This window comes from Sinohyriopsis cumingii, chromosome 18 (genome assembly GCF_028554795.1).
Source record: "Sinohyriopsis cumingii isolate HCF-2022 chromosome 18, ASM2855479v2, whole genome shotgun sequence".
NCBI lineage: Eukaryota > Metazoa > Mollusca > Bivalvia > Unionida > Unionidae > Sinohyriopsis > Sinohyriopsis cumingii.
The window spans coordinates 51,252,537-51,276,719 of record NC_142978.1 but is presented as its reverse complement, the minus strand read 5'-3'; the positions used below and the strand labels follow the sequence as shown (position 1 = coordinate 51,276,719).

The 24,183-nt window shown below is 35.2% G+C and overlaps 1 protein-coding gene across 1 annotated transcript in view; it reads left to right on the top strand.

The window, feature by feature from the left end:
• Positions 1–22,689, top strand: part of LOC149776629 (uncharacterized) — a 52,782-nt gene extending 30,093 nt beyond the window's left edge. The window contains exon 5 of the mRNA XM_089941324.1: positions 7,321–22,689. Within this exon, the coding sequence (XP_089797450.1) occupies positions 7,321–12,128 (4,808 nt within the window). The 3' untranslated portion in view covers positions 12,129–22,689. The remainder of the gene's footprint in view (positions 1–7,320) is intronic.
• Positions 22,690–24,183: the final 1,494 nt, after the last annotated feature.

Genomic DNA, 24,183 nt, shown 5'->3' with positions numbered 1-24,183 from the left:
GAATGACTCTGATTCTTACAGTACATACCCATTCATTGAATGTCTCTAAGACTTACAGTACATACCCATTCATTGAATGACTCTAAGACTTACAGTACATACCCATTCATTGAATGACTCTAAGACTTACAGTACATACTCATTCATTGAATGACTCTGATTCTTACAGTACATACCCATTCATTGAATGACTCTAAGACTTACAGTACATACCCATTCATTGAATGACTCTGATTCTTACAGTACATACCCATTCATTTAATGTCTCTAAGACTTACAGTACATACCCATTCATTGAATGTCTCTAAGACTTACAGTACATACCCATTCATTGAATGACTCTAAGACTTACAGTACATACCCATTCATTGAATGACTCTGATTCTTACAGTACATACCCATTCATTTAATGTCTCTAAGACTTACAGTACATACCCATTCATTGAATGTCTCTAAGACTTACAGTACATACCCATTCATTGAATGACTCTAAGACTTACAGTACATACCCATTCATTGAATGACTCTGATTCTTACAGTACATACCCATTCATTGAATGTCTCTAAGACTTACAGTACATACCCATTCATTGAATGACTCTAAGACTTACAGTACATACCCATTCATTGAATGACTCTAAGACTTACAGTACATACCCATTCATTGAATGACTCTGATTCTTACAGTACATACCCATTCATTGAATGTCTCTAAGACTCACAGTACATACCCATTCATTGAATGTCTCTAAGACTTACAGTACATACCCATTCATTGAATGACTCTAAGACTTACAGTACATACCCATTCATTGAATGTCTCTAAGACTTACAGTACATACCCATTCATTGAATGACTCTGATTCTTACAGTACATACCCATTCATTGAATGACTCTAAGACTTACAGTACATACCCATTCATTGAATGACTCTAAGACTTACAGTACATACCCATTCATTGAATGACTCTGATTCTTACAGTACATACCCATTCATTGAATGACTCTAAGACTTACAGTACATACCCATTCATTGAATGACTCTAAGACTTACAGTACATACCCATTCATTGAATGACTCTAAGACTTACAGTACATACCCATTCATTGAATGACTCTAAGACTTACAGTACATACCCATTCATTGAATGACTCTGATTCTTACAGTACATACCCATTCATTGAATGTCTCTAAGACTTACAGTACATACCCATTCATTGAATGACTCTAAGACTTACAGTACATACCCATTCATTGAATGACTCTGATTCTTACAGTACATACCCATTCATTGAATGACTCTAAGACTTACAGTATGTACCCATTCATTGAATGACTCTGATTCTTACAGTACATACCCATTCATTGAATGACTCTAAGACTTACAGTACATACCCATTCATTGAATGACTCTGATTCTTACAGTACATACCCATTCATTGAATGTCTCTAAGACTTACAGTACATACCCATTCATTGAATGACTCTAAGACTTACAGTACATACCCATTCATTGAATGACTCTAAGACTTACAGTACATACCCATTCATTGAATGACTCTGATTCTTACAGTACATACCCATTCATTGAATGACTCTAAGACTTACAGTACATACCCATTCACTGAATGTCTCTAAGACTTACAGTACATACCCATTCATTGAATGACTCTGATTCTTACAGTACATACCCATTCATTGAATGACTCTAAGACTTACAGTACATACCCATTCATTGAATGACTCTAAGACTTACAGTACATACCCATTCATTGAATGACTCTGATTCTTACAGTACATACCCATTCATTGAATGACTCTAAGACTTACAGTACATACCCATTCATTGAATGACTCTGATTCTTACAGTACATACCCATTCATTTAATGTCTCTAAGACTTACAGTACATACCCATTCATTGAATGTCTCTAAGACTTACAGTACATACCCATTCATTGAATGACTCTAAGACTTACAGTACATACCCATTCATTGAATGACTCTGATTCTTACAGTACATACCCATTCATTGAATGTCTCTAAGACTTACAGTACATACCCATTCATTGAATGACTCTAAGACTTACAGTACATACCCATTCATTGAATGACTCTGATTCTTACAGTACATACCCATTCATTGAATGACTCTAAGACTTACAGTACATACCCATTCATTGAATGACTCTGATTCTTACAGTACATACCCATTCATTGAATGTCTCTAAGACTTACAGTACATACCCATTCATTGAATGACTCTAAGACTTACAGTACATACCCATTCATTGAATGACTCTGATTCTTACAGTACATACCCATTCATTGAATGACTCTAAGACTTACAGTACATACCCATTCATTGAATGACTCTGATTCTTACAGTACATACCCATTCATTGAATGACTCTGATTCTTACAGTACATACCCATTCATTGAATGACTCTAAGACTTACAGTACATACCCATTCATTGAATGACTCTAAGACTTACAGTACATACCCATTCATTGAATGTCTGTAAGACGTACAGTACATACCCATTCACTGAATGTCTCTAAGACTTACAGTACATACCCATTCATTGAATGACTCTGATTCTTACAGTACATACCCATTCATTGAATGTCTCTAAGACTTACAGTACATACCCATTCACTGAATGACTCTAAGACTTACAGTACATACCCATTCATTGAATGACTCTGATTCTTACAGTACATACCCATTCATTGAATGACTCTAAGACTTACAGTACATACCCATTCACTGAATGACTCTGATTCTTATAGTACATACCCATTCATTGAATGACTCTAAGACTTACAGTACATACCCATTCATTGAATGACTCTAAGACTTACAGTACATACCCATTCATTGAATGACTCTAAGACTTACAGTACATACCCATTCATTGAATGACTCTAAGACTTACAGTACATACCCATCCATTGAAAAATTACCAGATTGGGGTATTTGGAAAAACATCCTATTGTGGCTTTTACAGCACTGCTTGGATGTGGTGTTGATGCACAGTAAAGACTTATATTTTACTTTTGGACCATATCTTTAAAACTGTAAAACACTTCTTAAGAGATTGAGTGTGTGTGTGTGTGTGTGTGTGTGATTTGAATTTTTAACGTAGGTTTAACAATTTTTCAGTCATATCGCTATGATGTCTGCAGTGTGGCAGTTTATCGTGATGTCTAGCACTGGGGCATCATGTCGCAGACATGTAGCATGATGTTCCAGCCAGTCACATTATCCTGACACCAGGCCAACCAGTCCTAACACTAACCTCTTAATGCTGAGTGCCAAGAGAGGCAGCTGTTAGTACCATTTTTGTAAGTCTCTGGTATGATTCAGCTTGAGATTGAACCCACAACCACCTGTATTTGAGGCAGATGCTCTGACCACTAGGTCACAGGAGCAGTATTTCAGAGATTGATTATAACATTGTAAGTCACATATGTGGTTTGTGGAGATCCATGATAATGTTTTCATCTAGCCCATTTTTCTATGTTGCCTAATTGTTCTGGATCATTTCACCTCTGACATTGTTTGGAAGATTTATTTAAACTTTCTTTTGAAGGCACGTGGCGTGCGTAGATGTGCATTAGGGTTCGCTGTTTTCCTCTGGCCCAATTTTAGTGAAAGATCATGAAATAAATTTCCAAGAATGATACTTTTTGAAAATTAAACTTTTCATTGCTTCTTCTAAACTGTTATAAGGGTTTTGTTATCCATACTAACAAATATTGTTGCTGGCCCTGTGTATCAATCAGTTCATCTGTTCATCCATATATCTCTCTGTCAGTGTGTACATACATAACCAAAGCTTTTCATCACTTCTGAATCCACACTGTAAAGAGGATTGTAATAAACAAATTGTAGGCTAGATGTTTTTGTTTTTTCTGGCTCAATTTCAGGAATATTTTTGAAATTTAAAAAAAAAGTGGTTATTGCTTCTCCACACTTCTTAAATCATTTTTGAAACTTTGTAGGGTAGATTGTATAGTTGGCGCATATGTACAGTAGGGTTTTAATTTTTCCTCTGAACTTTTCTTAGCAACATTTTCTTGATAAATTCTCTAAGTAAGAATATATTAAGGAAATTCAGTACTTTAGAGAAAGAAAATGAAATGAAGGAGTTTCTGACCTTTACAGGTGTTACACTGATAATGAATGTCAAAGGTTAGCATGCACTGTAACAGTTTATACACTCACTGTTAACAACTTTGGTTCAGAATTTGTGTATAAAGTAAATAGTTCAGATGTCTACTTGCACAAAATAAAATGCTTGGTTTTAGTGGCTTGGTTACAGTGATAACCATCAACTTCAGCATTACTTACATATCACACAAGTTATGGTCATTGATAAATCAAAAGTGACAAATTCCAAACCAAACAAAAAGAAATTAAAGCCTGGATTATTGTCTGAAACAGCAAGAAGGGCGTTTTGCACACCAGCAATTAGTCAAAAAAATATAATGTATATTTATTTTGTATTGTGTGCTTGATTTTTTTCTGTAATTGAGAGGGATTCAGTAGTTATGGCCAACCTCAATTTTGACATGTTTATAAATTATCAGTAAGTTGTTTACTGATATCTGAGTTCAAGGTCTAGCTTTATTTACAATTTAGAATGTTCTGGAAGAGAATGTTTAACCTACATCCTGGTCATTTTATTGCATCTTGGATATTTATATAAGGTTGTGATAAACATAATTATTTTTTTGTTATTTTAATATGTGAGGAATCACTTTTAGTTTTGTGTTCAGATATAATCGAGAGGACTTGGTTATTTAAATTGTTCTATGGAATTACAAAGTGCTCATTGACTGTTTGTACTAACACTATTTTGAGATTATTGTGAATTCATTCAAAGACATTCTGGATTATATCATTATGGTACATCAAGACTTTTGGTACATTAACCAGATAAAGACTGTTGGTATATTGGCACATTCCAGATTGGAGTTCATTAGAACACATATGTTTTAGACATATTATAGAACTTTTAGGATTATTTGGGATTCATTTCACAATACCGTAAAGTTCCTATTAAATTTTCATTTTATAACAATAGAGAATTAATTTATTTCTTGATTTTGCAAAAGTTGTTTTTTTTTCTTTTCTTTCTGTGACATAGTTTAGGACCATAGAATTGTAACAGAGTGGCAGCTTGTTGGGATATGAATTTTTTTTAAAGACAATTTTAAAATACATTTCATAAGACATTTGAGATGTATGTATATTCCAAAAATTGTCTTTAAAATTTAATTGACTTTGTTTCAGAATTTTTGTTGTATCTGGTAAAGATTTTAATTTCAGATTTAAGACCTCTTTAGTGAAAGGTTTTAGGGTATGAAAAAGTATGAGTTGCTTGAACTTGCCAGACATTTTGATATTTTGGAAGTAAGACATCTCATAGTAATAGAAGAGTTAGTGATGTCAAGACCTGTCTTGATGAGCAGAATGTGGAAACTTTGGAAAGTGCTGCTCACACAGCTGACAATTATTTCTTGACTCACAAAGTTTCATTTGTCAAGAAGTCATCCTTTCAGCATTGGTTTTGGCCACAACCAGCTCAGTTTAATATGGGTAATTCTTCATCTCAATCTGGCACAACTTTTAGGAAACAAATATCAAATAAGACTGAGCAGGAATGATTATATCTTCCTATTTGCACTTATCATAAAAGGAAAGGGCACATTTTTTTATGATGCTGTTGGGTGAAAAGTAAGCACAGAAAAAAGACAAAGCTATTCCAAATGCTGTTATTTCTAAGTTGTCATGGTTTTGTATTGAAACCAATACATTGTTTGGGTCAGACAAACCCCAGTCTGATTATTTTATGAAGAATTATAAACCATTGATGTCCAGAGGTTCTATATCACTTACTGGTGATACTGCCAAGCCTGTCCCTATAAAAATATGAACAGAAACAGGCAAATTATAAAGATTACTTCGGCGGTATGTGTATAACAGTATAATGGATGTAAATATTTCTAGAGTTATATCCTTCCATCAGATCTTATGCAGTCTGGTTTAATTTCAGCCCTCCAAACCGTCAGTGTTTTAACTGCTAAAAATGCTAATTAATGCCCTTAGCATTTAAATCATTTGGAAAGATGTATACTGTATGTAGTTAACTGACTGTTCATTTTCACTGTGACTGTCTGGACTTTCAATCTTTTTGCCCTTACCTTATAGTCAAATTCTTCTTGCTCTGTCACTTAAAAGTAAAACCTTAATATCAAGCTCTCTTTGTTCATCTGCAGTAGATACCCAGCAGTCACAGAGTTTTGGTGATAGAGTCTGAGGTTTTTCATGTGGGTTTGTTCCTGTGTGTGTCAAAATGTTACAATGCACTACAGGTTTACAGCTACCTACAGTTCATGTCATGTCTCATAAATAGATGAAATGTCTACTTGACTTCTGTAAAAATACATTGTATTAGTAGTCATTCCTATGATTTTTTTTGCAAAGCGAAAAGTCAGTGATGTGAGCTAGAATTTCATCAACAAATCTGTTGGATGGGTTGATTAATTATAAATAACTGAGCAGATGATATTACCTACATATTTGTTTATGTATGTGTTTGTATTTTTATGCATGTATTTGTGTATGTGTGTGTTTGTATGTGTATGGATGTGTATGTATCTATGTATTATGCATGTGTGCATGCATGTATGTATATGTATGTGCATATATGTGTATGTATGTATTTGTGTGTATGTATGTGCATGTATGTATGTATGTATGTATGCATGCATCTATCTACATGCAGATCCTTCTATCCATTGTTAGTCTATTTATTTCTGTTTATAGATGAATAACAGATCATGTAATGTGAACTACCCCTATCTATTTCTGTCTCTATCTCTTTATTATGTAATCTGAACTACCCATCTCTTTATGTTTCTCTCTCTGTTTATCTATAGCTGAATAAAATATCATTGAACTACCCCAATATCTCTCTCTAAAGATGTTTAAATTATTTAATTTGAACTACTCCTGTCTCTCTCTACAGATGTATAAAATATGAAATTTGAAGTACCCGTCTCTTGAGATAATTTTTATATGAAGACAATATCATATAATTTGAACTACCCCTATCTCCCTGTCTGTCTATCTATGTATCTGTCTAATATCTATCTATCAATCCATCTATGATCTATCTGTTGATCTATCAATCTATCTATCTATCTATCTGTCTATGTATGTATGTATCTATCTATCTATTTTCAGGACTTTCTTGTTTTCTTTTATTCATTATTGTCAAAGTTAGTATACTCTTATTCCCACAGAAATGTCACCTTCTTCGCTCAGTACTGCTCAAGTCCAGCGTCATCAGAAGGACTTACTTCTTTGCTACAAGTCCCTCAGTGTGGTACCAATTTCACCGTTTCATGAGTCTTGGACCACTCTTCTTGATAACATCTTTACTAGAGTCCTTATAGAGAAGATAGACACACAGAGTCAAGGTCATTTACAAGATAAAGTGCAACCAAGTACATCAAAACAAACTGAATATCTGAGATCATATCATCAGCTCTTTGGAGACAAAGAAAACAGAAGGTTGATCATTAAAGGATTTATGGGGTGTGGTAAAACTGTGTTCTGTCGGAAGGTTGTTCAGACATGGTGTAGGGTCAAGAATTACCAGGTAGACCCTGAGTCAGCAGGTGAGAGAGAGTTATCTTCCACAAGTGCACTTGGCGATGAGAATATACTCTCACAGTTTGAATTTTTGTTCTTTATTGATCTTGCTAAGGTTAACAGTCAGGAAGATTTATTGCATGTTATACACAGACAGTATTTCATGCCAGATAATATTGAGAACAAGAATTTTCTGTGTAAACTGCTACAAGAAATGCCGGAGAAGGTTTTGATAATATTAGATGGACTAGATGAAATAGGATCAAAAGCTCCTAATTTTGTGAATGATCTACTGGAAAGAAGACTCTATCCTCAGATCATGCTTCTGGTTTCCACTCGACCTTGGCAAATTTCCAAATTAGGTCTACAAGCTCATGCTCATTATGACTTGTTACTAGATGTACAGGGCTTTGATGATGAAGGTGCCCTTGACTTTGCAACTAAAGTCATCCATGCTCATGATAAGGGTGTCAGTGACAGTTTGGTGAAGGATATGACTGAATCACTTCAAAGAAAGAAGATCTTTGCAACCTTCAGAAGTGTTCCTTTGCTTCTTCTCTTCTTTATTAATGTTTGGTGTGATGACAAGACACTGCCAGACCAATATAGTGTATTGTATACTAAAATCATAGACTGTATGATTAAGCGTTGTTTAAGCAGAAACAAGGTAAAATATATACATCTTGATTGGATTCAAAAGTCAGATTCAAGCACAAAAGCAGTGGAATCATTTCTCTTGGTTAAAACATTTGGTATCTCATTCTTAAAATTGATAAGCAAACTCTCCTATGACTTTCTGGTTCAGAGACAACAGGGAACAACAGTTATTATGAGTATAGAAAAACTTCTTGAGAGCCTTGATAAGGATGAAGAAACTGCTGAATCAAAACTTCAGGTACTTCTTGATTGTGGAATTCTTTCACAGTCTGATGCAGTTTCTCTATTGGAGAGAAACTATTGCATTTCTTTTCTTCATTTCTCTTTACAAGAATTTTTAGCCAGTTTACATTTAATTTTGAATGAGGAAGTTTTACAAGAATTGCTCTCATCATGGACATGTTTAGATGATGTTTTACAAAATGAAAACTTGGTAATTTTCACATCTGGATTGGCTCCAAATCTAGGAGAGGTCATTTTCAACCGCATTTGTCAGGTTTGTGATCAAGATTGCAAGGTGTTGAAGTACAGACAAGAATCTAATAAGTATGACAAAGGAATAATAAACCTGTCTTCTCTGTATGAAATTTGCCTTAATGAAGTGGGAACTTCAGCATCCCTACCATTATCAGACATCATTGTTGGGAAATCTGAAAACTTTTTAAACAAATTAATGAGTTTAAATTTGGCAACTACAATGAAATCATTTGCTATGTATTTGCATTTAACTAAAATAGCATTATATAAAGAAAATAGACTACTTTGTAAAATGGTCAGTGACTGTATTCACTTGCAGAAATTAGATCTGTACAATATTTCAGTACATGATGGTAGCCTTGACCTGAGTAGACTGACAAGTCTAACTGAGCTCACTCTGTGGGATCTGACCTTGTCCAGTGATGGTAGTAAATCTCTATGTGGAAATATTAGTAACTGTACTCACATGCAGACTCTACAGTTGATTAATATTACACTACATGATGGTATACTCGACCTGAGTAGACTGACAAGTCTAACTCAGCTCATGCTGAGTGATCTGACCATGTCCAGTGATGGTAGTAAATCCCTATGTAGAAGCATCAGTAACTGTACTCACATGCAGACTGTAGATATGAATAACATTACACTACATGATGGTATACTTGACCTGAGTAGACTGACAAGTCTAACTGTGCTCAGGCTGATTAATCTGACCATGTCCAGTGAGTGTTGTAAATCCCTGTGTAGAAGCATCAGTAACTGTACTCACATGCAGACTGTAGATATGAATAACATTACACTACATGATGGTATACTTGACCTGAGTAGACTGACAAGTCTAACTGTGCTCAGGCTGATTAATCTGACCATGTCCAGTGAGTGTTGTAAATCCCTATGTAGAAGCATAAGTAACTGTACTCACATGCAGACTCTAAGTTTGTGTGACATTAAACTACGTGATGGTAGCCTTGACCTGAGTAGACTGACAAGTCTAACTGAGCTCGCTCTGTGGGATCTGACCTTGTCCAGTGATGGTAGTAAACTTTTATGTGGAAATATCAGTAACTGTACTCACATGCAGACTCTAGAATTGATTAATATTACACTACATGACTGTATACTTGACCTGAGTAGACTGACAAATCTAACTAAGCTCATTCTGATTAATCTGACCATGTCCAGTGATGGTAGTAAATCCCTATGTAGAAGCATCAGTAACTCTACTCACCTACAGAATCTAGATATGAATAACATTACACTACATGATGGTATACTTGACCTGAGTAGACTGACAAGTCTAACTGGGATCATGCTGATTAATCTGACCATGTCTATTGAGTGTTGTCAATCCCTGTGTAGAAGCATCAGTAACTGTAGTCACATGCAGACTGTATATATGAATCACATTACACTACATGATGGTATACTTGACCTGAGTAGACTGACAAGTCTAACTGGGATCATGCTGATTAATCTGACCATGTCTATTGAGTGTTGTCAATCCCTGTGTAGAAGCATCAGTAACTGTAGTCACATGCAGACTGTAGATATGAATAACATTACACTACATGATGGTATACTTGACCTGAGTAGACTGACAAGTCTAACTGGGATCATGCTGATTAATCTGACCATGTCTATTGAGTGTTGTCAATCCCTGTGTAGAAGCATCAGTAACTGTACTCACATGCAGACTGTAGATATGAATAACATTACACTACATGATGGTATACTTGACCTGAGTAGACTGACAAGTCTAACTCAGCTCATGCTGAGTGATCTGACCATGTCCAGTGAGTGTTGTCAATCCCTGTGTAGAAGCATCAGTAACTGTACTCACATGCAGACTGTAGATATGAATAACATTACACTACATGATGGTATACTTGACCTGAGTAGACTGACAAGTCTAACTCAGCTCATGCTGAGTGATCTGACCATGTCCAGTGATGGTAGTAAATCCCTATGTAGAAGCATCAGTAACTGTACTCACATGCAGACTGTAGATATGAATAACATTACACTACATGATGGTATACTTGACCTGAGTAGACTGACAAGTCTAACTGAGCTCAGGCTGATTAATCTGACCATGTCCAGTGAGTGTTGTAAATCCCTGTGTAGAAGCATCAGTAACTGTAGTCACATGCAGACTGTAGATATGAACAACATTACACTACATGATGGTATACTTGACCTGAGTAGACTGACAAGTCTAAATGTGCTCATACTGATTAATCTGACCATGTCCAGTGAGTGTTGTAAAACCCTGTGTAGAAGCATAAGTAACTGTACTTACATGCAGACTATAGAGATGAATTACGTTACACTACATGATGGTATACTTGACCTGAGTAGACTGACAAGTCTAACTAAGCTTGTGCTGAGTGATCTGACCATGTCCAGTGATGGTAGTAAATCCCTATGTAGAAGTATCAGTAACTGTACTCACATGCAGACTCTATATATGAATCACATTACACTACATGATGGTATACTTGACCTGAGTAGACTGACAAGTCTAACTGAGCTCATGCTGATTAATCTGACCATGTCCAGTGAGTGTTGTAAATCCCTGTGTAGAAGCATCAGTAACTGTACTCACATGCAGACTGTATATATGAATCACATTACACTACATGATGGTATACTTGACCTGAGTAGACTGACAAGTCTAACTGAGCTCATGCTGATTAATCTAACCATGTCCAGTGAGTGTTGTAAATCCCTGTGTAGAAGCATCAGTAACTGTACTCACATGCAGACTGTAGATATGAATAACATTACACTACATGATGGTATACTTGACCTGAGTAGACCGACATGTCTAACTAAGCTCATGCTAAGTAATCTGACCATGTCCAGTGAGTGTTGTAAAACCCTGTGTAGAAGCATCAGTAACTGTACTTACATGCAGACTATAGAGATGAAGTACGTTACACTACATGATGGTATACTTGACCTGAGTAGACTGACAAGTCTAACTGAGCTCAGGCTGATTAATCTGACCATGTCCAGTGAGTGTTGTAAATCCCTGTGTAGAAGCATCAGTAACTGTAGTCACATGCAGACTGTAGATATGAATAACATTACACTACATGATGGTATACTTGACCTGAGTAGACTGACAAGTCTAACTAAGCTCAGGCTGATTAATCTGACCATGTCTTTTGAGTGTTGTAAATCCCTATGTACAAATATCAGTGACTCTACTCACCTGCAGACTCTAAACCTGACGATGAACAGAAGGTGCAGTGAATATATTTGTAGAAATATAACTGAATGTACTCACCTACAGATTCTAAACCTGCAAAGCTGAACATTTTTGTTTAAAAATAGTACTCTTCTGCAGACTTTACAACAAAAAAAAGAGATTTGATCTGAGTTGACTGAAGTTGAATTAGCTTCTAGCTGTGGAAATTGTCTAGTGAGTTATAAATCCCTAGGTGAAACTATTATCACTGCTCTACTCATCTGATGAGTGTAGATCTTAATGGGATTATACTACATGATGATATACTTGACCCAAGTCGTTTGACACATCTGACTTGTGACTAATGATGTTGACCATGTCCAGTGAGTGTAGTCGATTTCCATGTTGATGTATTTGTAACTGTACTCACTTGCAGTCAGAGGTATTGTGAAGGGCGGGCAATATGCATGATCACCCTGGATGCCATGTGTGTGTGCCTGTGTGATGTCACAGTTTGCTGTATTGTTTTCCAATTGGGGGTTCCAAAAATACACTTTGGGTACAGTTTCATGAAACGCTTATTTACAATGGCTCTGCATACTGTTCTCTCGACTTGAAATCAAATGACATAACACAACATGTCAATACACTTGAACTGATTAGAATGAAAATTTTAAAATTGTAAATATTTAATGAGTTCTCATAGGTAGCTAGTATCTGTAATTACCGAACACAAGTACTAAGGCCCTTTTCTACCTTAAACGTAGAATTCAATCTGTCATATTAGGCTTGATTTATATGTCGATCATTGCTTTTTATATACATGTAGATAATTATTGACCATTAAAAAGAATAATTATTATTTTTGGCAGCCAAGTGATGATTTTGATGATGATAATGATATTTTAATTGGTGTAAAGAAAACTAAGTGTATGTTCTTCTAGTTTCATATGTGAGTTGTACATTTCTTGCCATTATATAGTTTTCTTCACAGCTGGGTGATGTAAGTGGTGACTTCATTGGGGATTAAAAGAAGAGTTGCAGTTACTCAGTGGCTAACATGCTGAATGGAGTGTCCTTGGGCAAGGCATTTGACTCCAATTAGTGTCCTTGGGCAAGGCACTTGACTCCAATTAGTGTCCTTGTTCAAGGCACTTGACTCTAGTTAGTGGTCTTTGGCAAGGCACTTGATTCCAATTAGTATCCTTGGGCAAGGCACTTTACTCCACTTACTGTCCTTGGGCAAGGCACTTTACTCCAATTAGTGTCCTTGGGCAAGGCACTTTACTCCAGTTAGTGTCCTTGGGCAAGGCAGTTGACTCCAACTAGTATCCTTGGGCAAGGCACTTGACTCCAATTAGTGCCCTTGGGCAAGACACTTGACTCTCGGTGTCCTTGGGCAAGGCACTTGATTCCAGTTAGTGTCCTTGGGCAAGGCACTTTACTCCACTTAGTGTCCTTGGGCAAGGCACTTTACTCCAATTAGTGTACTTGGGCAAGGCACTTGACTCCAGTTAGTGTCCTTGAGCAAGGCACTTGACTCCAGTTAGTATCCTTGGGCAAGGCACTTGACTCCAGTTAGTGTTCATGGGCAAAGCACTTGACTCCTGTTGCCTTGGTACTAAATAAACTGCTGGTGTTGTGTTGTAGAATCAAATTAACAACAATAATAATGAATGGAGTTCATTTTATAATAGTTATAATAATGTGGACTTGGTACAGCACCTAATCTTTAGAAGCTCAAAGTGCTTTACAATAATACATAACACTTAAAAATGTATAGAACAATGAAGTTCCAGAAACAAACACCATGAAATTCCAGACAAAAAAATGCTGACAATAATTAAGGTAGTAAGCATTAAGTCTATTCTTGAGGCCAGAGTAGGTGACTTTTAAGGACACTCTTGAATCGGATCATGGTGTCCTTTTGTCTAAGATCTGTTTGCAATTCGTGCTATTTAGCTGGCCAAGGTATGCAAAGGAATGCCCCAAAGACTTTGTTATAACAGTGGAAACAATGAGGATGCTTAGCCTAGCATTGGAAGAGGAGTGTAAGATTCTAGATGGGGTGTACGTATGGATGGGTCAAATAGATATATTGGACTGGAACCAGTCAGTAAAATTAAGTATAGTAAACAGAAATTTTCTTTGATTCTGGATCAGATGGGGAGCCAATGAAGGTTGAGAGGAGGGGGTAGGTGTGCTCAGTTCTCCATACTCTAAGGATGATCCAAGCAGCCACGTTTTTAAATTTTTAAAGTTTTTGCAATAGATATTGAGGCGAACCAGATAGAAGTGAATTAAAACAGCCCAGACTTGAAAGTACTAAGGAACTCACAAGTGTTTTAGTGACATAAATTGAAAGAAAACTGCAAATGAGGCTGACGTGTCTCAGCTCCAGATATGTAGCCTTGCATATATTCACTACATGTTGGTGTAATGAAAGTGTACTGTTTATAGAGTGACACCCAGGTATTGGTGTAATGAAAGTGTACTGTCTAGAGTGACACCCAGGTTTCATATTAACTGTAAATTTAATGTTGGTATTGCTGATACTTATTGTCTGAAGTAAAGGAAATGAATGAGAGTCTCTCCATGGTAATCAGGATGGCTTCAGTTTTATCATCATTCATCTATAGTTTGTTCGATGTCATCCATGACTTCACATCAGAAATGCACCTGTCTATGCCTTGGATGGTAGCCTCAACTTGAGTTGGGCAGATAGAATTATATATTTGAATGTCATAAGTGTTCAATTGGTGAGACACTGGATATCGATCTATGACATGTGTATAGCACGAAGAGAAAGGGGCAGAGAATAGAACCTTGTGGAACACTAAAACAGATCAACTAAGCTGGAATATTTACATTCACAGACAATTTGTTTGTACTGTTGACTAAGTAGGACTTGAACCATAGTAAGGGTGTATCATTAACACCAAATACGTGCTCGAGACTGAAATAATATATCATGGTCTATTGTTCCAAGTGGCACAGACAAGTCAAGGAGAGTGAGGACTGGAATGCAAAGCAGAGAGAAGGTTGAATGTGAATTATTATGTGAATTCAGTTTTTTAAAGATATTGCATACCAATATATTGTACTCTACATTGTAACAAAAAAGTCTGTTAATGTTAGTAGTATGTGTGAACAACTGATTTTAATGCATTCTAGATTCAGTGTTCTGAAAAGGTTTTCATGGATGGTCCTAGCTTTTAAAACGTTGTCGGCAAAAAAATCACCAGCCTCAATATTTTGTCACCAATCTTCAAAAACTGTTGCAGAACAAATGGTGAACATTTTTCCAGGTCTATTAATGTAATAGGCAGTGAAAACTGAAAATGATGGGGTACTTATTATTAATTGACAAGAAGCAATACAGCCATAATATTACAAAATATATCATTACATGACTTTTTTGGACTACTTCCATGGTCTTTGCATCCCGCATCACCGTTGGTGCATTGGTATGACTGTTATCACCTGAAATAAATGCACTATCAAATGTAAAATATCTTCTTTCCTGACATCTACAGTCTCTGTAATAGATACATCAGGTATTAGTCAAATCTGTATTATGTATATTATTTTCAAATTATTTTCCAAATAACAGTTTTGTAAGGAACTTTAGTTAATGACATTTTAATACTAAATCCCTATGGTCGTACTTTGCAATGTAAGATAAGTGACGTATAATGCGACTGTTGATTTCATGTATTCAGGAATTAAATGCCCCCACCCACCCCTCTATGGCTAGCTTCACAAAGTACATCTCTGTCAACCAGGAGTTCAGAAATTTATTTTTGCTGTGCTTTACATGCTTTGATTGTAGTGAGTTGCTTCCTAAATCCCAAGAATGATCACCGAATGTTTAGATATTTTTCTCGACAAGCAAACTAGGATCGCCATTCCCACCAATGAAACTTACACTAGTCCACACCTGGCATTAATATACAGTATATATAAGCATTCATTACCATCATTAAACTAAAAGAAGGAATGAAGAAACATATCACAGAGCATATGTGCCCCCCCCCCCCCGCCAATAATTCGAAATAAATATCGGATAAAATATGTTATTTAGTAAGCAGTGTTATATGCATATATGAGTTCACAATAAGGAAATAAGGTGGGATATAAAATGTGGGAAATAGTTATCACATGTATGGTAGCTCGAGACCACATTTGAACTGTTAGCATAAATTCACACACATTTTAGTCATTGTTAGTTATAAAAAAGGGCATTGTTTATTTGTCAGTCAATTGCTAGTGCTCTCTTTTACTCACTGTAGAACAGGCAGTTTGAGGTATGTCGAAGAGGCTTGAGTCTAACCTTTGGCTACTGTGCAGTTTGGGCACATCTGACCAGAATATGAAATAGGGGCACGGCCGGGGGGTGGGGAATAATGAACACCACAGGGAGAAACAGTGTGTCTCAAGAGAATTTCATGTGTATTGGACCCGAAAAATCCATGAATATTTAGTGAAAACGAAGTTTAAATACACAGCCAGTTGTAAATGAATTGACGACTTATGCCTTGATACAATTATCACAGAACATCTGCTTTAACTTTGTATCATATCTCAGCCACAGACACCAAGTTTCCGGATGTCAAGAAATTTTCGTGAACTTTTGACCCGATCATCATGAAGTGGTGTTGCACTTAAAGAATTACTACCATCACTACCTGTAGATGATGTTGGACTGCCAGGTATGACATCAGGTTCAGTGACTGTGTTGTCTGATGAATTTGCACTAAATCCAATTGCTGTAAATTTTGTTAACTTACTCTTAGGATTGATGAACACGCAAACTCTAACTTAAGTTTACCCATGATAAAGTTGCACTGTTGACAGTATATAATTCTGATTGAGTGTCTTTTCCATTTGCTTTGTATTTATACACAGCAAACAGTACTTCAAAAGGTAATCAGTTTTCTCTGAAGTTTCAGCAAATTTATTTTATATTTACATTTAAAAAAAACAACAGAAGGATTAGCCGTCATTCAATTAATTGTAGCTGGTTCTATTTATGTCTGCAAAAGGTCGGTCGATTGTTAAATAGTCCTGTTAGCATGATTGAGTGTATCACAGCATAGAGTAATCAGGCCAGATTTCAACAAAAGTGGATTATGATGAAAAATGCACAGTAAAGATGGGTTTGTCAATAGGAACAGAGGATTTCTTTATGTAACAGATAGATTCCAATGCATTTTGTATACAAGTTTGTGGCTTCCTTTCATGGTCCCTTTGAATATCTTCACTCCATATCCATGATTGTATGTACAAATTGAACAGCCAAGAAAGGTTGTCACCAGAAGAATCACCAGATGGTATATTTTGTCGCCAATAAGGAAAAAAATTGCAATTTGTGACATTGGCGAAGCTTAGGACGATCCCTGGACTGTTTTGATTTTTATGCTTTCAGGTTTCAGTGTTTGGGAAAGGTTTTGACCAGAAAACCTAATTTCATGCTCAAGTACAATATCTGTGGACTGGAAATTGAAAATATAATAAAAATCATAGAAATTTCAAAATACTATGGTTCAGTTACTAGACTTCGGTATTATTGACCTTGGTATATTTCATGCATTATATCTTGACTTTGGTCTAGATACCAGACTGTTCATTTTTATTGACCTAGATATGCATTTAGTCAGTTATAGCTTTACTTTGGTCTAAATGTCAGTTTTATTGACGTAAGTATATGTTTCTTGTATCATGTCTTGACTTTGGTCCAAATACCAGACTGTTCAGTATTATTGCCCAAATACCAGGCTGTTCAGGTTATTTACCTAGATAAATTCTATCATATCTTGAGTATGGTTCAGATATCAGGCCATTCAGTGTTATTGCCTTAGATATGTACTGCATATTATTACTATTGACCTAGATATGTAATCTATATTATTATTGACCTAGATATGTATTCCACGTTTTAGCAGTCTAAATATGAATTCTATTTATGTAGATATGTACTCTATATTACTATTGACCTAGATATGTACTCCATATTATTATTGACCTAGATATGTATTCCATGTTTCTAGTGGCCAAAATATGAATTCTGTGTATGTAGATATGTACTCAATATTAGGATATACCGAGATGTTTATTCCATGTTTTTAGCAGTCTAAATATATATTCTATGTATGTAGATACGTACTCTATATTATTACTCACCTAGATATGTATTCCATGTTTTTTAGTGGTCAAAATATGATTTCTATATACATGTATATAGATATGTACTCTATATTACTATTGACCTAGATATGTGCTCTATATTATTATTGGCCTATATATGTATTCCACGTTTCTAGCGGTCAAAATATGAATTCTATGTATGTAGATATGTACTCTACATTATTATTGACCTAGATGTCTATTCCATGTTTTTAGCAGTCAAAATATGAATTATGTGTATGTAGATATGTACTCTATATTATTTTTATTGACCTAAATATGTATTCCATGTTTTGTGCAGTCAAAATATGAATTCTGTGTATGTAGATATGTACTCTATATTATTTTTATTGACCTAAATATGTATTCCATGTTTTGTGCAGTCAAAATATGAATTCTATGTGTGTAGATATGTACTCTATATTATTATTGACCTAGATATGTATTCCATGTTTTTAGCAGTCAAAATATGTATTCTATGTATGTAGATATGTACTCTGTTACCACAGTCTTGTACTGGAGTATTTTGTGACTTCAGAATTTGTTTTACTCTATTGTTGTTACTGTGACAACAATGGGAGTTTCATATTGGTATATTGTGACTATGATTGTTACTCAGACAATAATGAGAGTTTCATATTGTTATATTGTGACTGTTATTGTTACTGACTGACAACAATGAGAATTTTACATTGTTATATTTTGACTGTTATTGTTACTGTGACAATAATTAGAGTTTCATATTGTTATATTATGACTATTATTGGTACTATCACAATAATGAGAATTTCATATTGTTATATTGTGACTATTATTGGTACTGGGACAATAATGAGAGTTTCATATTGTTATATTGTGACTGCTATTGGTACTGGACAATAATGAGAGTTTCATATTGTTATATTGTGACTATTATTGGTACTGAAACAATAATGTGAGTTTCATATTGTTATATTGTGACTATTATTGGTACTGGGACAACAATGAGAATTTTACATTGTTATATTGTGACTGTTATTGTTACTGTGACAATAATGAGAGTTTCGTATTGTTATATTGTGACTATTATTGTTACTATGACAATAATAAGAGTTTCATCGTACACGAATGAAACAACATTTTAGATATTGTCCTAGACATGGCATAATTGGAGTTGAAACATTTTTGCTGAAATTTGTTTCTAAAAAATTGAATAAAACCATTGAGAGGTCTGGTGCAATTCAGCATTATAAAGTTATTAATACAGCTTCAAACAGTGTAGCGAGGCATGCATTTTATCACTGTGTTAGTTTAGCGGAATTGGGTAGCAAGCACTAGAGGCACGCCTTCCAACATATATAGTTTGTCAGACTTTGGTAATGACCAAAAGAAGCATTTCTTTACCACTGGTAGTTGATCAGAACCAGGTAATAAACAGCAGAGGCATGCAGTATGCAAAATTGCCAGTGGCCCACCGGTCCTATGTAAAGCCAATTTCAGAACAGATTGGTGGGAAAAAAAGATAGTTGAGTTACATAATTCACTTAGCGTATGGAAACAGGATGCATGCTAAGACCATGACAATATTATAATTCATTCAGCTCAGCATTGCAAAGGATATCTGAAACAGTAGCTCACTAAATTTTCATGTACCGGTATGCCTCTCATCATGTTATGCTGCAGGATTCTTTCTGCGTACACATGATTTCAACACCATTTATATCAACGTACAGAGGAGCAACACTACTGGTTTGACATATTCTGGTAAAAGAGTTGTCTGCTTACATGTAATCAACCATGTTGCCTTGAGTTATGGAAGAGTTCATTTGTAATACAGGACAGATCAGTTCCGGGAGTAATTGTGTGCCACATTTAAACAAGACATGGTATGCTAATTAGACAAATTATATCACAAACATACAATAAGTTGAAATGTAAATTAGTTTAAAGTAACTTGCTGATGCAGATATTTTAATTATGTAAATTTATCCACACATCAAGATGCTGAGATGAAAATACACTGATCTACAGATACTGATATAATTCACAGTGAGTTGAACAAACTATAACTGTTCAGCAGCATTCTGCTGCATTTGATCCTGATGAAGTTCCAAGAATCTTCTGATAGAACTCCTCTTTCCACAGATCTTATGTCATAAATGGTTGTATATTGGGTGCCACACTGTGACACATCATTGGAGGCTGGGTCTTGTTATCGTACTATCATTGATGACTTAAGTCACTGGATGAGGATCCTGATTCGTATTCCGACTCTAAATCAGACCATTCATCACTAGTTACATCATGATGCCCAGCCTCTAGATGAGTTACGTATGGATCTGGATCAGCAGGACGATTAGCATCCATGTCCTGGCCAATAAAGAGCAACAATGGTCAGTAAATAGCAACAATGGTCAGTAAATAGCAACACTGCTGTGTTAAAGTTGGCATATGATAAATACCTTTCCACTTTTCTGTTAATATAAATAACATTACAAAGGGCTGATATTCATGTCTATTTGAATTTACCATTGAGTTGTTGACTATTATTTGTCTTAATGTAGAACAAAAAGTAGGACCAGTTGGTTATGGACAGGTTGAGTAGCATTTTCAGGTTGTTGGTCCTGTGAGATTTCTTTTGAGCTTCACACACTGAAGGTATGCAGTTTATCAATGATATTTATCAATATCAGTTAATGAACTCAACCTGAGGGTGTTTTAAAACTGGTAGTTTATAAGAATCAGATAATGAACCCAACCGGCAGGCGTGTTAAAACTGGTAGTTTATAAGAATTAGGTAATGAACCCTACCAGCAGGCATTTAAAACTGGTAGTTTATCTATATCAGGTATTGAACCCAACCAGCAGGTGTTTTTTTACTGTGGTAGTTTATAAGAAGCTGATAATGAAACCAACTGGCAGGCATTTTATGACTATGGGTGGTAGTTCATAAGAATCCAGTTATGAACCCAACCAGCAGGGATTTTACAAACGTGGTATTTTAAAAGAATCAGGTAATGAACCCAACTGGCAGGCGTTTTATGACTGTGGTAGTTTATTTATATCAGGGAATGAACCGAACCGGCAGATGTTTTACGAATATGGTAGTTTATTTATTTCAGGGAATGAACCGAATCAACAGATGTTTTATGACTATGGTAGCCTGTCATCACATTACACGTATTTCTACCATTTTTTTGGAGGGGGTTACAGGGCTAAGTTGAATAACATCAAGAAAACCAATACATGGGATATAATGAAACAGCCTAACACAACCTACCTCTGAATAGCAAAGAATTTATTACTGTTTTATATCATTAAAATAATAAACTACATTAAAGGTAATTGATGTTCTGTATCTTGATATTTTTTATTGAATGTTACTAAACTTTGCTAAAACTAAACACCAAGTGGTCTAAAGCGCTCTTCGTTACGGATCACTGCCATCTCACCTCTGTCTATGTGGGTTCGAGTCTCGGATTCGGCCAATGTGGCTATGTGAGAAAGCTTGCCAGTAGCTTCTCGAGGGTCGGTGGTTCTTTCCGGGGATTTCCCGGGTTCTTCCTCCACCATTAATACTGGCCGCCATGTATAGCCTATCGTGTGCTGAAAAATGGCGTTAAACCCTACAACAACAACAACAACAATAAAACTAAACATGTCAGTAAAGATCATTTAGACAAACATCACATTAGCTTTAATTTTTTTATTTCATTACATGCTATTGTAATGTAACATTGTATGATGGACTTGACCTTGTCCAAAATTGAGTTCATTTCTGCTTGACCTGATTGCCTTTTAATTTTTTTTATTTCATTTATGTAAGCAACTAATACATAGCTATATTATTCTCTGTTTATTAACTTAATATCAGGATCATTATTAATATGAGAAGTAAATATGTTGATTTGGGTCAGAGTTTTGGAGTTTCCTAAGTGAATTTTACAGGTTATGGTTTTGATTTTATAAAGATTAGGATCAGTTCAATTTTGAAGGTTATTTTCCACTAAGTAATGATTTTTTCAGAAAAAAGCAAATGGTTACCTGAGGTCAAGAAGAGGACTATATAATCTTTTAATTGTGAGGACTTGTTCATTCGTTCTTTAACACTGAGCACTTTTTAAGTTGTATGTTGTGACCAGGAGTTTTGGGCTGGAAAATCTATTTTTGTTCAAATTACTGAATTCATGTGATTATTTTCTCTGGAAGTGCAAAGGTACTTTGATAAAATTCTTGGACAGAGACATTTACTGGAATATATAGTATATTCAAACCTGGAATTATATTTCTGTGATTCAACAAAAGACTGTTGACACATCAGCACTCAATAACTACCACAGACATGTCATTGATTTCACTTTTGGGATATTTTCAGGACTTCTATTGAATTTTATTCAGGAATTTAAATTACTAATACTTGTGTCTGTAATTCTTCGATTACTTTTTAATTAATTTACAATACCGTAAGTTTCTTTTCTCATTTTCCATTTGTATTCTAGAGAAATAAATTATATTTGTCAAATTTACAAAGCTTGTTGTCTTTCACTCTTTTCTGTTACTTATTTTAAGAGCACAGACTCGTAACAAATGTAAGAGTATACATGTATGATGGACTTGACCTTGTCCAAAACTGAGTTCAGTTTCTTCTTGACCTGAATTGACTCTTTAAATATTTTATTCTGTAAACAATTAATTCATAACTGAATTATTCTTTTTATGTAGAGGCCCAGAGTAGCTGAGTTCCGGATTACTACCAGCTCACAGCTGCCTGTGCGGGTTCTAGTCTCGGGCTCGGCTAATGTTGGTACATGAGAAAGCTTGCCAATAGCTTCTCGTAGGTTGGTGGTTCTTCCCTGGGATTTCCAGGGTTCTTCCTCCACCATTAATACTGGCCACCATATATAGCCTATCTTGTGCTGAAAAATGGCGTCAAGCCCAACAACAACAACTCTGTTTGTATGGGTTTAAAATCAGAATTATTATTATTAATAGAAGTGAATATGTGGGTCTAGGTCAAGGTTGTTGGAATTCACCTTAAGTACTTGGCAAAATACATGTTACATATTATAATTTTAGCAAATGACTTTCTAACAAGAACATTTTTATTTTGTAAACGTCAGGATCATTCAAGAAGTTTATTTTCCATTAGGTAATAATCTCTTTTATAAAATGATAATTGTGACCTGAGGTCAGGTAGAAAACTATTAAGTTGTAACTGGGATGATTTTTCATTCTTTAAGTTCTAGCACAAGCAAGTTGTATTATTCGTTGTATCTAGTTGGGCTGGAATTTGTTCTGATAAAATTCTTTAATAGAGACATTCACTGAAATTTATTGTGAATTCAAACATGGAATTATATTACTGTGATTCAACAAAAGACTTGGCAGATCAGCACTCTATGAGCTATCATGGACAAATCAACACCCTCAGTCTTGGATTTAATATATTCAGGACTTTAAATTATTTGGACTTGTGTTTCTTATTCTAGGATTATTTGAGATTTAATTTGTAATACCACAAGTTCCTTTTAATTACATTTGCACTTTGTTTTCTAGGAAAGTAAATTATTTATTGAATTTACAAAGCTTGTTGCTTTTCACTCTTTTCTGTTGCTTATTTTAAGAGCATAGACTCGTAACAAAAAATTGATCTCTCGTCTTCGGAATGTGAATTTCTCTAAAATATTCAGAAAACTTGTTTTGAAAATATAAATTTCCCAAGTTTTGGAATTTTCTAAATCCCAGGTATTATTTCACATTTTTGAAATTGTTAGTGAAACCAACAAGCTTTTAGAATGTCATCTAAAGTAGAGATCTTTATTTCAAATCATACCCAGGAAGAGTTAGGCTCCTTGAAAAAAGATGATTTCCTTCAGCTTGCCAGAAAATGTGATCTTTCTGAAGAAAAGCCTTCTTTAACCAGAATCAGATAAGAAGCATGAGAGGCTTGGCTTTTACCATTCTGTTAGATCCTGTAAATGTCACAAATGATAGTAGACTTCACAAGTGACACATA